Source organism: Penicillium canariense (genome assembly GCF_028826845.1).
Source record: "Penicillium canariense strain IBT 26290 chromosome Unknown utg000002l_segment0_segment0, whole genome shotgun sequence".
NCBI lineage: Eukaryota > Fungi > Ascomycota > Eurotiomycetes > Eurotiales > Aspergillaceae > Penicillium > Penicillium canariense.
Window position 1 is genome coordinate 695,917 of NW_026622729.1, and position 14,429 is coordinate 710,345.

A 14,429-nucleotide genomic window follows, 5' to 3' on the forward strand; every position below is an offset into this window, starting at 1 on the left:
CCTATTAATTTCCAACCTTAAATACCCCGGTGCACTCCGCAACTCCAATGCTTTGCAAGCCACCGTGTTCCCCACCTCCACCACCACACGCACCCCACAGGAAACCGGCCGTGCCGATCGGTGGATCGCGATCTCATCTGCGTCATCATGATAGAATCACCGAATTCGGCGGTGAAGCCAGTTCTGCGCGACTTGTGAAACCACCTCAGGTCGCGAGAGTGCATAAGTGATTCAGTATTTCTTTCGGACATATCTGCAATATCCATTATACAGTATTCGCGTGGGCCATTGACCCATTTCCCAGCTTGCGAAATCACCCGATCCGCACTGGAAGTATAGTCAGTCGGTAGTCGGCCAGGGACTGTGAATCCAAGTTCATCAGCAGCATGTGCGATCTACCCTTCTTCCCCATCTTCCCCATCTGCTTCCAATGCGGCACCGATCAGAATCCGTGCCATTGTAAGGTCGTCGGGCCGACACTGGGTATGTCTTGTCCTTGTCCTTGTCCTTGTCCTTGTCCTTGTCCTTGTCCTACCCTCAAGACAACTTCAAGGGCCCGGAGAGTGACGAATGCTGACCCTGTCCATGCTTCGCCTAGGATTTTGTTGCACCATCGTCGCAGCGGTACGTAGCACGTAATTTTGCTGCGCATTGTCCTCGTGCATAGCATAAGAGCGTGCATCACTTCCCGCTCGGGCTGCTGGGGTGGCTGAACTGGCTAGCTAACTATGTGTTCATCTGCAGGTGATCTGTTGGCCGGCATCGATTTTCTGTGGCTGTGGATGTACGCAGACTGGTCGAGAGTATGTCCCTCCACGACTTGAGGTGAACAGGTGAGGCTAACGTGGAACAGTGTGCTAGGATACCCGGTTAAATTGAACGGTCAAGTCAGTAACGCCATACCGTTCTGACATTCCTGGCGGATGGGAGAGGAGACGGGGGGCTTAAATATATGCAAGGAGCCTCATTTGGAAACCAAAATTGGGACTGACGTTCGGGTGGTTTCAATGGTGCCTCGTGCTGTTCGGGGGCGCTAGCTGCACGATAGTACACCAATAGAATTTACATATCTACATGGTCGTGCACAAACATCGATGAGAGTGGGAGAAAAGCGGGGGTTCCATTTAAACTAAACCACTATTAGGTAGAGAAGAGGATGGTGCAGGAAGGAACACATCGGCTTGCTGGAATACAACGCGGGGAGACGGTGCAGTGCAAATGAGGTATCCAGATCAAAACAGAAGAAGAAAAGAGCACACAGGAGAACTGTAACAAAGACTGAAAAATCAATTCATCGAAACGAAGGACCCAGCGCATCCCCAAAGGGAGATCCTCTCCCAGCTTTCTCAAGGCGCTATCTAAAAGCCAGCCAGCAACAAGGAGGAGTCCGCCCATGAGAAACAGATGATCATCGATCGTAGTCTGTGGAGATTGGGGGACCGTCTACTTCAGCTTCTCCTTAAGCCGGCTGAAGAATCCGCTGATGCGCTTCTTCTTTTTCTCTTCCTTGGCGTGGAGGTCGCCAGTGCCCGCGGTATTGGCGGCCTGTTTGGGAGTAGACTTTTCGGGAGTGGGCTTTTCGGGCGTGGACTTTTCCGCGGTCTGGGAGGTGGCCACGCCTGTGGTCACGGTTGGGGCGGCCTGAGACTCGGTGGGCGCTGGCTCAGAGGTAGGCGCTGGCGCAGAGGTGGGCGCTGGCTCAGAGGTGGGTGGAGCAGAGGTGGGCGCGACACGGCGGGGGGGAGGGGTCGAGGTCGGAGATACATCGGAGGAGTCGATAAGGGGAACCACCAGGCCGCCACCAGGCGCGGTGGGCTGGGTGGCCGCAGCGGTAGTGGGTGCTGGCGTACCTGCGGACTCCTCCACGGGCACCTTCGCGTGCAGCTCGTTCTCCATCTCCCTCTTCTCTTCCACCGCCTCCGTATAGGCGGCCGCCTCTGGGGTCTGATCAGCTTCGGCAATCGAGTCCTTCACCACCTGTGGGACCTCCTGTGCAGGCTCAGTGCCATTGGTCTGTTTGTCCTTCTCGAGGGGCACCTGCGCCGCCAGGGCGGCGGTGGTCGAGGTGGGTGCGGCGGACTGGATGGTGTAGCCGGGGTCAGCCATGGCGGCCTGCTGGGCAGGACCGCCGATCGGTAGACTGGATTCGGGGATGAGGTTCTTGGAGACTGGGGGCACGGTGAAAGTACTGGAGCCGGCCGTATCGCTCTGGGTGCCAGCGCTGCCGAGAGGCACGCTGTCGCCCTTTTCATACGACTCCTTGTCCAATTTCACGGTCGATTGTACGGTGTTGCCGTGGATGGAGCTGGGATCCGGGACCTTCTCACCCGGATTCAGCTTGATCGGGTTGCCGTAGCCACCCGAGGCGGGGATAGGGGCGACAGACAGGGAGGGTTCGGATTCCTGTGCCGGCGTCTCAGGGAAGGTCCCAGGCAGGTCCCCATTGGGCTCCCGGGGGACTTGGGCGGCGAGAGCAGCCGTAGTGGCATCAGGGGTCACACCAGACATGGTTGCTGGAGTGGTGGTGTCGTGGGTCGACGTTTCTTGGGAATGGTCCTGGATGATGTCTTCCGGCAGGAGCACGTTGTTGGTGTTGTTGTGGCCGTCGCTTTCCTCTCGCGCACGACTGTCGGTTGTCCAAGTGCCGTCGACAACAAACTTAAAAGGAATATCAAGTCAGCGCTAGAACTGTGTACCCCGTGGCGCCGCTGCAAGTGGTTTTATAGTTTTGAAGGGAAGAGGGGAGGGGGAAGGGGGCGGGCCATGTGACGTCAGCGGGAAGGCGTCATAGAAAGCCGGCGCTGCCTAGTGGGTGCCTGGGGCCTAAGGCTGAGGCTGCCACTGCTCACCGCAACGGATTATCTATGCGATGCAAGCCACACAAGACAGGCGACTCCCCGGATGAAAGCATGAACAGACCGAACAGGCCCAATGGGAGGCAGCACTAGGTGAAAAGGCTGCTGAGACCTACCTTGTAATGGATCTTCTCCCCTGCAGGCAGCGCGACCTCTTTGGCAAAGAGGTCGCCCACCCGGTCCAGTTTCACCGTCTTACCCCAATCATCGAAGGTGCCCGTCACGAACACCTCATTCGCACGGTAAGGCCTACATGCAAATGTAAGGAACCAACCAGTCAGCGCTCCAATCCTGGCTGTGAGGCTGTGCCACGGGGGGACGCAAGCTCGTCAAGGGCGGGCGAGTTCGGGGGTTCTTGTCTCGGGCGCTAGAATAGCTCACGAGCCGCCCAAAGCTCTTAGCTCCAGCCCAGCCATTCGGGTCGACTCACCATTGGAATGTAAATGTCCCCATTGCGGCTGAGTATGGGTGTCAGCGGCCTCACGTCAGAACAAGGAGGGAGGATGAGAGAAGGGAGGAAAGGGGGAGGTCAAAAGTCGGGGCAGAGCGCTGCTTCCAAGCTTCGCGCACATCGGGTGGGGTGTGACACAGACGCACCCTGCACCGCCAGTGCTGACTGACGGGCACATCCCCAGGGTAGATCCCGAATGGACGGTATCATTGCACGGAGTATAAATGGTATGCTCACACCATGCTCGCGTTGGCCATCCTCCTCTTATCGACGTTCAAGTGGACTCTCCGCTCAGTCTCTACACCGCTCGGTCAGTCTTCTAGTCTCTCGTCTCTCGTCTCTCGTCTGCGAGGCTGGCCCGTCCCTTGGCTTTCCCCGGTCGGGGACTAACTCGGTCAGGACCTATCGCATATCCCATTCCGTCCCATAAAGGGTGGTCATGATAATAGCCACCATCGTAATTGAACTCCATGGTCGTGGAATATGGAACATACTAGTCCGGCCAGACCAAAGGTGCCCAGCCAAGTCCAGGGTCCCACCAGAACCGGCCGGAGCGCCTCTCCCCGCCTGTTCCGGCGGTCGCACGGTGGTACGAGAGCAGGACGATAGCACACTAGTTCGTGGCTAGTATGGATTCCTAGGATGGCGATTTTTACGGTGACTATGGTGATTACGATGACTATGGTTATTACGATGACTAGCCCGAGTGGTGGAAGGCAAGCAAGCAAGCTTAAGCGTGATCGCCAGTTGGCGACTCCGGTTGGGTCGCAGTTCATATATACGTCCGCCAACGAGTCGGTGCAGGCCCAGGGGACCAAGTGGGACGGGCTCCGTTAACACGGCCCTTTCCGGCAATGCATGACTTCAAGAGTCGCGAGCACCAATGAAGGAGCCCAGAACTCCAGGGATGTGTATGGATGTGTATGGATGTGTCGCAAGCCCTGCTGCTGGGGGAGGCTTGCCACTGTCATGTCCCACTGCAGTGGCAACGTGTGCACTGATCGTTTTCGTTCGTTCTAGAAGACACCTGGAAAACGTGAGGAAGCTTTATTCAGGTCGGGTCGTGTGCTACTCCTGGCCGTGCAGCCCGCCACGCCAGAGAGGATAGAGTTTCTGACAAACCGGCAACCGCTGGCTAACCCTGGTCGGGCACACAGCTGGGAATCAGTGACGTCGATCATGGATGGGCAGCGGCAGTCGACGAGTTGTTCCCAGTGTTGCCGCATGATCGACAAAAGAAGCTCAGACCAGCCGCCCCAACTTTACTCCTCTTGGGCTACCCCTCCCTCTCTTTCTCTTCCCTGGAGCTCACTGCTAGCAGCATTCCGCTCTCGCCGTCCTCGCTTCTTTCTCTCCCCGCCCTTCCGTGGCAACCTCCCACTTCCTCTCTTCCACTTCCCCTTCCCCTTCAACTCCCACTCTCCCAGTTCCACCCCATCCCCCTCCAAACCAGGTGAGTCACCTTTCTTCCATGCGCCTGCCTGCTACCACTTTCCCCCGAGTCCAACCCGCACGGCCACCGGAAACACTTCCTTTTCCCTTCCAATGAGACACCATTTACGGGCCATCCCCACTCCTGCTGGGCCGAGACCTGCCCCTCTGTTCTTCCGGGCTTGCTGGTCGACACTGGGGACCTGCACCTTCCCGTCCTCCCCCATGCACCCCAACTGATTTCCCCTGCACTGATTCTCCCTCTCTCTCCCTCTCTCCCTCTTCCCCCCCCCTCTCTCTCTCTCTCTCTCTGTCTCTCTCGCTGCTCCTCAAAATCCCTAACACTCCCCATTCTCGCAGGGACCCAAACCATTCTCACTACCCCGCGCCGACGTCTCCATCTATCTCAAAACTCTCTCACTCTTTCTCTTCCACCTTCGTGGCCGGAGCGGCGGCCTCTCCGGCCCCTACCACCCGCGCAGTCATGGCACAAAGCTCCTTCCCGGGGACCAATCCCTTCCTCGACACCAGCACTAGAGAAAAATCTCCCAACATTCAGAAAATCTCGGAGGACGAAGAATTTGAGGTGACGTCACCAACCGACATGACATTTCGGCGAGCCAACGCCAGTGGCCCGTCGCGCGACATTTTTGGAGGCAGTGCATTCGCCGAGGGCGGTTCACAAGCCGGAACAGGGGCAGGGGCGTCGCTGTTCGGCCGGAGTCCCTTTGACTCGGGGCCTCCAGGCGGGGCGAACGATGAGGAGGACGACGAACAGCCAGCCGCTCTCCCGACAGGCACGGCGCAACAGGGCTTCCCCAACAACTATGCGCTGGGTCGTCGGACTTCAGTGTCCGCGGAATCGTTGAACCCCACGTCCGCGGGGTCGGATAGTTGGGCCCCCCCGCATCACCCCAAGAGCGAGGACCAGCTGGCCCGGCTGAAGACTGCCGTCAGTGGGAACTTCTTGTTCTCTCACCTGGACGACGACCAGTTCAAGACCGTGCTCGATGCGCTGGTCGAGAAGCCTATTCCGGCAAAGGGCATCAAGGTGATCTCCCAGGGCGACGCGGGTGACTACTTCTACATTGTCGAGAAGGGTCACTTCGACATATACATCAATGCCGCGGGATCCGTGCAGCCTGGCCCCGATGGGCTGGGCAACAAGGTCGGTACCACTGGGCCCGGCGGTTCCTTTGGCGAGCTGGCCCTGATGTACAATGCCCCGCGTGCCGCCACGGTGATTTCCACCGACGCCAAGAGCACCCTGTGGGCACTGGACCGGATTACCTTCCGACGAATTCTGATGGATTCCGCTTTCCAGCGGCGCCGCATGTATGAAGCCTTCCTGGAAGAAGTCCCACTTCTCTCTTCGCTGAAGCCCTACGAGCGCGCCAAAATTGCTGACGCCTTGGACGCCATTAAATACCCGGCGGGGGCCACCATCATCAGCGAAGGCGACCCCGGTGATGCCTTTTACCTGCTGGAATCCGGCGAGGCTGAGGCTCTGAAGAACGGAGTCCCGGTCAAGACCTACCATCGCGGCGACTACTTTGGCGAGTTAGCCCTGCTGGATGATAAGCCCCGTGCGGCTAGCATTGTCACCAAGACCGATGTCAAGGTGGCGCGGCTGGGCCGGGACGGGTTTAAGCGGCTGTTGGGACCGGTGGAGGAGATTATGCGGCGGACAGAGTACCAGGTGGATGCATCCAAGTCTCCTGTTTCTGCATGAATGTGATACGATACGATGACAGCAAATGGGCTATGCGAAGACAAAATGAAGAAAATAGGATGCGACCTGATTCACTTTCACCTCGAGACATCCCCCATCATTCCATTATTCTCCAGAATTGGACTGTTCCCGCGTGCTCCCACTTGCGTTTTATTCCAGCGATGTTATGACACTGCTCTGTCTCACTCTCACTCTCTCTCTCTCTCCCCTTCCTCCCAATATGCTCTCCCCCCAACCTAACCTGATCACGTTCTTTATGACTATTACACTTCCTGTATCTACAAATCCCGTTTGATCACTTTTGCCCGCCGTGCGGTGCCCCCTCCGCCAACCAGGTCCCTGCTATCGCCCTGTCACATTATCTGACCTCGCTGGCTTGCCTTTGGATTATTCGCAATGTCCCTGCTGTAACTAGGCAGGATTGAGCAAATTGAACTAGAACTTGACCGTGTTTCACCGATTGGACCGGCCACTACTGATGAGAATTATATGTGTATGCATGCTTTTATATGCCCACCCCGACGCGGACCCCGTAACGCCGTGACGCTGTGCAGATAGTCGTCGAATCATACCTTGGCCTCTCCTGTCCATTCCATCACCTCGCAACGACCAAATCACTCCGCAACACCCATTTCTCTCCCCCCGTCACTTCCTTCCCCTCATGCAACATGCAGTGATCGCCATGCCGATGCAAAAGCGCCATCCCCACCTCCGGCGCCACTGCTATCGGCGCCGGATTGCGGTTGTCGCGCGTCCTATCCGGATAGAACACCGTCTCGCCGCCGCTGCAGGTCGTCAGGTAGATCAGAAGGGTCCAGGTGGTGCGCGCGGGGGTGGCCTGGGTCGCGGAGGGCGGGCGGAAGGTGAGCGCGTTGGACTCGTCGTCTGTTCAGGAGAGAGGTACAGCACTGTGAGTGTGTATGTCTAGTGGATTGCACAGAAAGACAAGCAAGATTGGCCAAGACGTACAATGCGGCGCGAAGAATTGCCCCGCTGAGTAGCGGTAGATTCGGATATTCGGGTTCAAGCCGAGCGGCTGGCCCCCCCACGTCGCGCGCATCTTCTGCGCTTGAACGTCCTCGTCGTCTTCATCTTCGTCCTCATACCCAAACTCACCCCCCTCCTCCCCAAATCTCTCCACCACCAACTCCCTCAATGCTGTCCCCGCCCACAACATCTCCGCGAATCGCCCATCCTCCACTTGAAACCGGTCATTTACCCGGAGCGCCTCGTCCTTCTTTGGCCGCCCGGGCGTCGTGGTCAGCGGCAGCGACGCCAGGAAGGACGCATAGCTCTTGCACAGGCTGGCCGGGAGGAAGTTGCGGATCAGGTAGATTTGGTCGTGGACGAGGGGGGTGAGGTGCAGGTCGGCCGCGGGGAGGAGGGGGCGGAGGGGTGGCCAGTTGGGGGTGGGCGGGGCGGAAGGTTTGGCGGTGGTCGAGGGCCCGCGGGCATCGAGCTCCGATTTCTTAGGCTTGGGCTTCGGCATTTGGGTGGGTTGGAGGTTATTGGGGTGGTTGGTTGAGGGTGTTAAGAGGGGTTTGTGGGCGGGAGGACGGGGATGGTGCTGTGCTGATAAGATTTCCTCCTTCCTCGGCTCTTCTGGTGGTGTTTGCGTCTCCAACTGAGTTGCTCCGCTTCCCCTCTCCCGGGTTTGGAGGAACCTATACGAGATACGCGTATTGACATAATTCATAGCCCTGTGGGATAGAGATAGGTTGGAGGGTGGAGAGGGCCGGGAAGTCAATTCAGTTGACATCCATGCTGGTTGAGCCATGAAGTATAAACTGGACATCCCGAGTCTGCAGCGGAGTCAAGCCACCGAATATCTCATGCAAGAGGGGTTGACTCCACACGTTGGCGGTCGGGCATGAATAGGTGAATTCTGAGTTGGCATTGTCTGCCAAAAAAGAATCCCTAGAGGCGATTACAGAGATCTTTGGGTTCCTTGTATACCTCAGCTTCTCTAGTTCCTCCCGCGCTCTCCGTAGATCTTCAATCGGTGAGGAGGAACCAGGCACTCAACTAGGTGGATCAGTCGGAGGTTGGAGCGGGGCGGGAAGAGAAAATTTGACCCGGAGGATCATCTGGCTCCAGGGGGAGGGGGAGTTAAGATCGGGTCATTTCAGGTTCTGCAGAGGCGAGTCTGCTCACCCCTCTGAAATTTATCAATATTGACATACACTCTTCAGTCTCTCGTGATGAAACTGCAGCATCCCCCCTAGTCTGCGCGGAAAGTACGTACACCAGTTTGTACTTCTGTACGGGGGCCTGCAGCCACCAACCAGGCAATCGGCCCTCACCGCCCGGGTCCAAAAGAGAACTTCAGCTTTTGTTCTCCTTCCCACTCTTCTCCCCAGAGCCATGTCGTCGCAGACCATGACGGCGCCAGCAGTGGGCCATCGACCGCCTGATCCAGGCCCCGATACGCCCATGTACGATTATGGCGGCTCCCAGAACGGCGCTTCGCCTCCGACCGACTCCAGGAGCGACTCCGCAATCCGCGACATGCATAATTCTGCCCCAGCCTCCAAGGGTTTGCCCACCACCCCAATCGGCATCAAGACGGAGTCTATGGAGAACAAGGACTTTGCGGGCGCCGACAACCATAAGGATATCAATACGCAGTCGGCAGCCGGTGCGCTACTCGCCCAACTCCTCGGAAACCACTCTGCGCCGACGAGTTCTGCTCCTGCGACGGGTTCAGCAACGACCGGGTTAGGGACAGGGCAACAGGATGTGAAGATGGGCGATCTGACGAGCCAGTTGGCCGAAAATACTGGCTCGAACAACGACTCATCCCTCAGTTTCAATCTACGAGACGAACAACATGCCTCGGCCTCGGCAGGGATGCAAAGTATGTCGGAAATGTCGAATGATGGTAAAGCCGCTGGTGACATCTTCGCGGAAATTGGTGCGACGCCGCAGAATGGATGTAATATGAAACACCGAGGGTCTGATGCAATGGATATCTCCGATCCTTTAAACCCGAAATCGGACCTGGACCAACCACCGTCACTCCTCCCCCCTTTCGATTTTGCCGCTGCCCCGACAAACGCCTTCGAGGCCCTCCAGCAGAACGAATTTCTCACGGCTGCATATCTGTCGCAGAGCGCCGATCTGTCGGCCCTGGGGTACCAGGATGGGTCTGCCTCGGTGGCCGGGTCTGAGCCTCGGATCCAGGCGTTTGCGAAGCTGGAGTTTGACGATGGTCATTTCTATTGCAACACGTACTCATTCATTCTGGGCCGAGATGTTCGGGCCGCACGCGCTGCGCACCAGCGAGAGTATCAGTATCGGCAGGCCGTGCGGAGCTCTCGGGCCAAAAGCTCAAGCGGTGGCAACACATCCCATACGCCGAACCGCATGAAGCGAGAAGAGAGCGCTGCGATGATGGGCAGTGTGGTCAGTGACCGGGGAGGTATCATGGGCTTTGATCCGGATGTTCCTCCAAATCTGCCTAGTAAAGTGGATCTGAGCCGACGGTCATCGAAATCCTCGTTCGATGGATCTGTGGTGCCGCTGCACGCCAACCCGGCGCAGCTACAAGCGACCACCGACTACAATGCGCTTGCCATGCAATCTCTACAAGAAGGGAATGGTGAACCCAAGCCGGTGGACACCTTGGCTCTACTGCCATCTCCTGACTCTTGTCCGACCATTCCTATCCACCCTCCTTCCACGATTGATGGCACTGCCGCCGGCCACCGTGGCATTTCCCGCCGGCATGTCCGCATTGCCTACAATTTTGATCGCAATCTGTTTGAAATGGAAGTCATGGGCCGCAACGGTGCTTTCATTGGAGCCGACTGGCTATCCCCTGGGCAACTCCGGCCTTTGCATAGCGGGGATTATATTCAAATTGGAGGGGTACGCATCCGATTTCTTCTTCCTGACGTCCCCATTGGTGAGACGGGTGCGGATCGCATGGAGGAGCAATTAGCAGAGGAAGAGGAGGCCGATCGTGGTTCAGTCGATGCGGAACATGAAATCGATGATATGGACAAACCTATCAGTGACAGCGAGAGCAGGGAGCCGTCTTCCAAGGTGACCAAGATTGTCCTCAAGACCAAAGATTCTGATCCCTCCAAGGCTTTCCCCTCTATCGAGCCAGGCGGGGAGAACGGAGGGCAGCCGGCCCGCCGCCGGGGTCCTGGTCGCCCTCCCAAGGATGGCATCATGTCCAAGCGAGAAAGAGCCGAACTGGCCCGGGAGCAGAAGCTGGCTGCCAAGCGCGAGGCCAACGGTGGTGTTACGCCGCCACCGCCGCCGCCGCCTCCTCCTCCTCCTCCTCTCGCAAACAAACCCAACAAGGCTGGAAAGACCCTTGAGAAATCGGCTAGCGTCGAGTCGCCGACATCTTCCGTCAAGCCGGCCGAGAAGCGCAAGTACACTAAGCGGAAGAAGGGCGATGGCATGGATTACCCTCTGCCTTCAACAGAAGGGGGCCAGTTCACAACGGAGCAGCGCCCTGAGGAATATGTCAAGCCTCCGCCGGTTAAGAAGCGCAAGCCCTCGCGGTCTCCGTCTCCCAACTACCCTCCGGAGTCTGCTTACACACCCGAGGATCTGGCTAAGCCGCCTTACAACTACGCTGTTCTCATCTTCGATGCTCTGACGGAAGCTGGAAACCCGATGACACTGAAGCAGATCTACCGCGCATTAAAACTGAAGTATCCGTACTTCCGCTTCAAGTGCGAGACAGAGGGATGGACATCCAGTGTGCGGCATAATCTCAATGGCAATAGTCATTTGTTCATGCACGCCGAGCGAGATGGCAAGGGCTGGTCCTGGCAACTTCGGCCTGGCGCCTCTGTTGAGAAGGAGAAAAAGAGACGTCCTTCGCCCCCTCCTCCGCCGCCGCCGCAGCCACCTCAAGCATCGGTGCCACCTCCTCAGCAGTATATGCCTCCCATGCCCCACTCATATGCACCACCGACAGGTGCTCCTGCTCCAATGCAGAATCAGCACCAGCACTTCCAATTTCCCTCTATACCACCAGCGAACTCCTTCTCTGCACCATCAGCGCCTCCTCAACAACAGCATTCCAGTCCTTATCCCCCTCCGCCGGCTGCTGTTGCTCCTCCTCCTGCTCCTGCTCCTCCTCCTCCTCCTGCCCCTCCTACTGCTGCTCCTACTACTGTCTCGACTCCGGCTCCTGTTACGGCTCCAACTCCTGCTCCTGCTCCAGTATCAGCACCAGCGCCAGCGCCAATTCCGGCTCCAGCTCCAGCTCCGGCTCCGGCTCCAGCTCCAGCTCCCGCTCCTGCTCCCGCTCCTGCTCCAGCTCCTGCTCCTGCTCCGGCATCTTTCCCTATCCCCACTGCACTTCGCGGCAACCTCCCAGCTGCCTTTGCTCGGACAATCCCTTCAACATATACCTCTCCTTACGCCTCGAACCCTTCTGCGCAGGCCCCGCAGCAGGCGCCTCCTCAGACCCCGCAGCCGCAGCCGCAGCATAGCCAAGGACCGACGGCACCTCAGCAGCAGCAGCATCACTCTCCCTACCCACCACCCCAAAAGCCACCTTCATCCCAACCACCACACATCAACCCGCAAGCCCAAGCCTATCCTCCCGCTGGACCGCAGTATCAACCCCCGCAGCAGCACCAACCCCCCCAGCAGCACCAGCAACCGGTCCAGTCGCAGCACCAGCACCAGCAGCATCAGCATCAGCAGCATCAGCATCAACCTCCCCCTCAGCATGCGCCACCACAGCACCACCAGTCGCAGCAACCGCGCCCCCCTCCTCCAGGACCTCAAGCCCACCACCAACCACCGCCGCACCCCCAACCGCATCCCGCACAGTCCAACCCTCCACCACCCGGGCCACCGGAGTCATCCTCGTTCACTGAGCGCGCCAACAAGGCCATCGATGACTTCGAGAACGTGCTCATGGAAGACTACGAAGACAAGAACTATATCCGGGAGGTCCTACGCAGCGCGCGTGCCCGGGTCCTCGGGAATGCAACCGAGAGCTCGTTCCCTGGCGGCGAACCTAAAGATGAAGCGGTCATCATGGACGTGCTGCGCAATTTGGTGGGAAGCCTGAAGGACGAGTAAACAGCACGACCTCTCCCTGTGGTTTTTTACCGTCTTGGGGAATTGTCCCCTGGGCTTCTATGCTATTTTTCTTCGAGTGTGGGCTGCCAACCCCGGCCCGAGTACCTGGCCTTGCGCGCTGGATTGGACTGATGAGCACTGCTGGATCGGGAGTTGCCATTCTCCCCATCCCATTGGAAGTGCTCGGCCGGGAGGGACTGGATTTGATTGGAATGGGTTCCATTATTGGTCCCTTTCCCTCCCCCCTCCCCCTGACGACTTCTCCGAGTATACGAGTCTATGTCATTTGTTTGCGTCTGGGTTCTGTTGAATCTTAATGATATCCCTCTGTTCTGGCAGGCTTGCGCCTGGACCATTTTCTGGATTTTTTTCCCCCTTCACACCCATTCTTACCCTTTTTACGCGGATCCATTTTATTTCCATCCCCATTTTCTCGTTGGATGGTTGGCTGCTACTTTTCGTTGTCCTGAGGGGACGGGAGGTCAAGGCCCGCAACGGTTCGTGAACCGTGTGACTCCGAACAACGTCTGGACGAACCCCGTTCCTGTGGTTTATCTTCCCTTTCCCTTTCCCCCCCACCAACATTCATCCCACTTCTACCCTCTGGTCCGGGTGTCCAATAAATAAAAAGCTCAGCATGATAGAAAAAGTATCAAACCATCTTCACGGGACTTTGTCTCCGGTCGTACATGCATACCCTCCGAACTATACCTTAGCGTACTTGGTGGTCGAGGAATCGCTCCTTCGTTGGATCCCTAGTTGTACCTCCTCCGCGCTCCCTCGCAGAAATGCCGTAGACCAGGACCCCATCTGATTTCTCATGCAGAAGATACTCCGGAGTAGATTACCCGTAGACGACGGCCTCCGATGTGGAAGGGAAGTCAAAACGCCCCCCACCCGTGATCCCGTCCGCGGCGGCGTCCGTGAGAGTGTTTTGCCTCCCCCGCCTGCACCGAAAGGAGAGAGGTGCGCCCGGATTTCCCCTCGGTGGGGTTGGGAAGTGCAAAAGTATTCTGCCCGACCACTGCAGGAGGCTAACAACAAGGAACGAGCACTAGTGCTCGTGGGTGGTCAGATTGGGCGTTGACCCGAAGGTAGCCGGAACACGGTGTGTTTCCTCCCCTGTGGTTGGGCAGGGACTGAGGGCCCAGGGAAACTCGGTGGTGGCCGCGGACGGAATGTATGGAGTGTACTCCGTCGTCAACTCGAAGGTTCGAACCTGGGAGTCCGTCCATTTGCACTGTAGACCTGGGTTTTTGGTGCGGGATTTCCTGTATGGATGGGTAACCGTACTTGGATACTTGGAATCCGGGAGTGCCTGAATACGGGGGCATGTCGTGCTGACGGGGCTCTTGACATCCATAGGAGCATCCATAGGAACATCCATAGGACCAATCTGGAATCAGGAAGCCCGCGGTATATCGGTGCCTACATAGACTGGCATTGCTAGGCGGCTACTGACTAGGGATGGCATCGATACTCCAACAACAATTGTGTCTATGAAAACGGTACTCTAGGCAGCGGTGAAGTGACCTGTTCGACCATGACCAAGACCCTTTACCCCCCCCGCTGGGGGCAGCATTGGAATCTAATGTGAAGCTGCCCCGGGCCCCGGGCCCAATGCCCAATGAACTGGTCCAGCGCCCGAGCAGTTCGACACACCGGCGCCCCCCCCCCCCTCCTCTCCTCCACTCATTCCACCCTCTGGCCTCTCCTCCTGTCACGATGCGCTCGACGGCATGACGCTACGCACACTGCATTACTCCCCCGCCAGTGACTCAGAGGGGCCGTGAACAAGTCATCGATCGCCCGGTCATCGGCCAGCGCCCATCGGTGACTCTCAGGCGGGCCCCTGCGTGGTGGTACGGGGTGATGGGGGAGGGCTGTTGGCGGTTGG

General features: G+C 57.9%; 6 protein-coding genes across 6 annotated transcripts; 3 read left to right on the forward strand and 3 right to left on the reverse strand.

The window, feature by feature from the left end:
• Nucleotides 1-386: 386 nt before the first annotated feature.
• N7482_003449 (uncharacterized protein) lies at nucleotides 387-911 on the forward strand (the record flags this gene model as incomplete). The annotated part of the gene is made up of 3 exons (XM_056685574.1): nucleotides 387-483; nucleotides 745-803; nucleotides 834-911. 3 exons carry the CDS (start codon nucleotides 387-389, stop codon nucleotides 909-911), a joined length of 234 nt encoding a protein of 77 aa, XP_056544316.1.
• Nucleotides 912-1,443: 532 nt separating this feature from the next.
• N7482_003450 (carbohydrate-binding module family 48 protein) lies at nucleotides 1,444-3,308 on the reverse strand (the record flags this gene model as incomplete). Its single annotated transcript, XM_056685575.1, has 3 exons — nucleotides 1,444-2,658; nucleotides 2,972-3,104; nucleotides 3,286-3,308. The coding sequence occupies 3 exons, from the start codon at nucleotides 3,306-3,308 to the stop codon at nucleotides 1,444-1,446; spliced, it is 1,371 nt and encodes a 456-aa protein (XP_056544317.1).
• A 1,913-nt stretch (nucleotides 3,309-5,221) lies between these two features.
• N7482_003451 (cyclic nucleotide-binding domain-containing protein) lies at nucleotides 5,222-6,469 on the forward strand (the record flags this gene model as incomplete). The annotated part of the gene is made up of 1 exon (XM_056685576.1): nucleotides 5,222-6,469. One exon carries the CDS (start codon nucleotides 5,222-5,224, stop codon nucleotides 6,467-6,469), a length of 1,248 nt encoding a protein of 415 aa, XP_056544318.1.
• A 595-nt stretch (nucleotides 6,470-7,064) lies between these two features.
• On the reverse strand, nucleotides 7,065-7,958 carry N7482_003452 (uncharacterized protein; the record flags this gene model as incomplete). The annotated part of the gene is made up of 2 exons (XM_056685577.1): nucleotides 7,065-7,354; nucleotides 7,439-7,958. 2 exons carry the CDS (start codon nucleotides 7,956-7,958, stop codon nucleotides 7,065-7,067), a joined length of 810 nt encoding a protein of 269 aa, XP_056544319.1.
• Nucleotides 7,959-8,833: 875 nt separating this feature from the next.
• N7482_003453 (forkhead domain protein) lies at nucleotides 8,834-12,532 on the forward strand (the record flags this gene model as incomplete). The annotated part of the gene is made up of 2 exons (XM_056685578.1): nucleotides 8,834-11,519; nucleotides 12,225-12,532. 2 exons carry the CDS (start codon nucleotides 8,834-8,836, stop codon nucleotides 12,530-12,532), a joined length of 2,994 nt encoding a protein of 997 aa, XP_056544320.1.
• A 1,054-nt stretch (nucleotides 12,533-13,586) lies between these two features.
• Nucleotides 13,587-13,919, reverse strand: N7482_003454 (uncharacterized protein; the record flags this gene model as incomplete). The annotated part of the gene is made up of 1 exon (XM_056685579.1): nucleotides 13,587-13,919. The coding sequence occupies one exon, from the start codon at nucleotides 13,917-13,919 to the stop codon at nucleotides 13,587-13,589; it is 333 nt and encodes a 110-aa protein (XP_056544321.1).
• Between the last annotated feature and the right edge of the window lie 510 nt (nucleotides 13,920-14,429).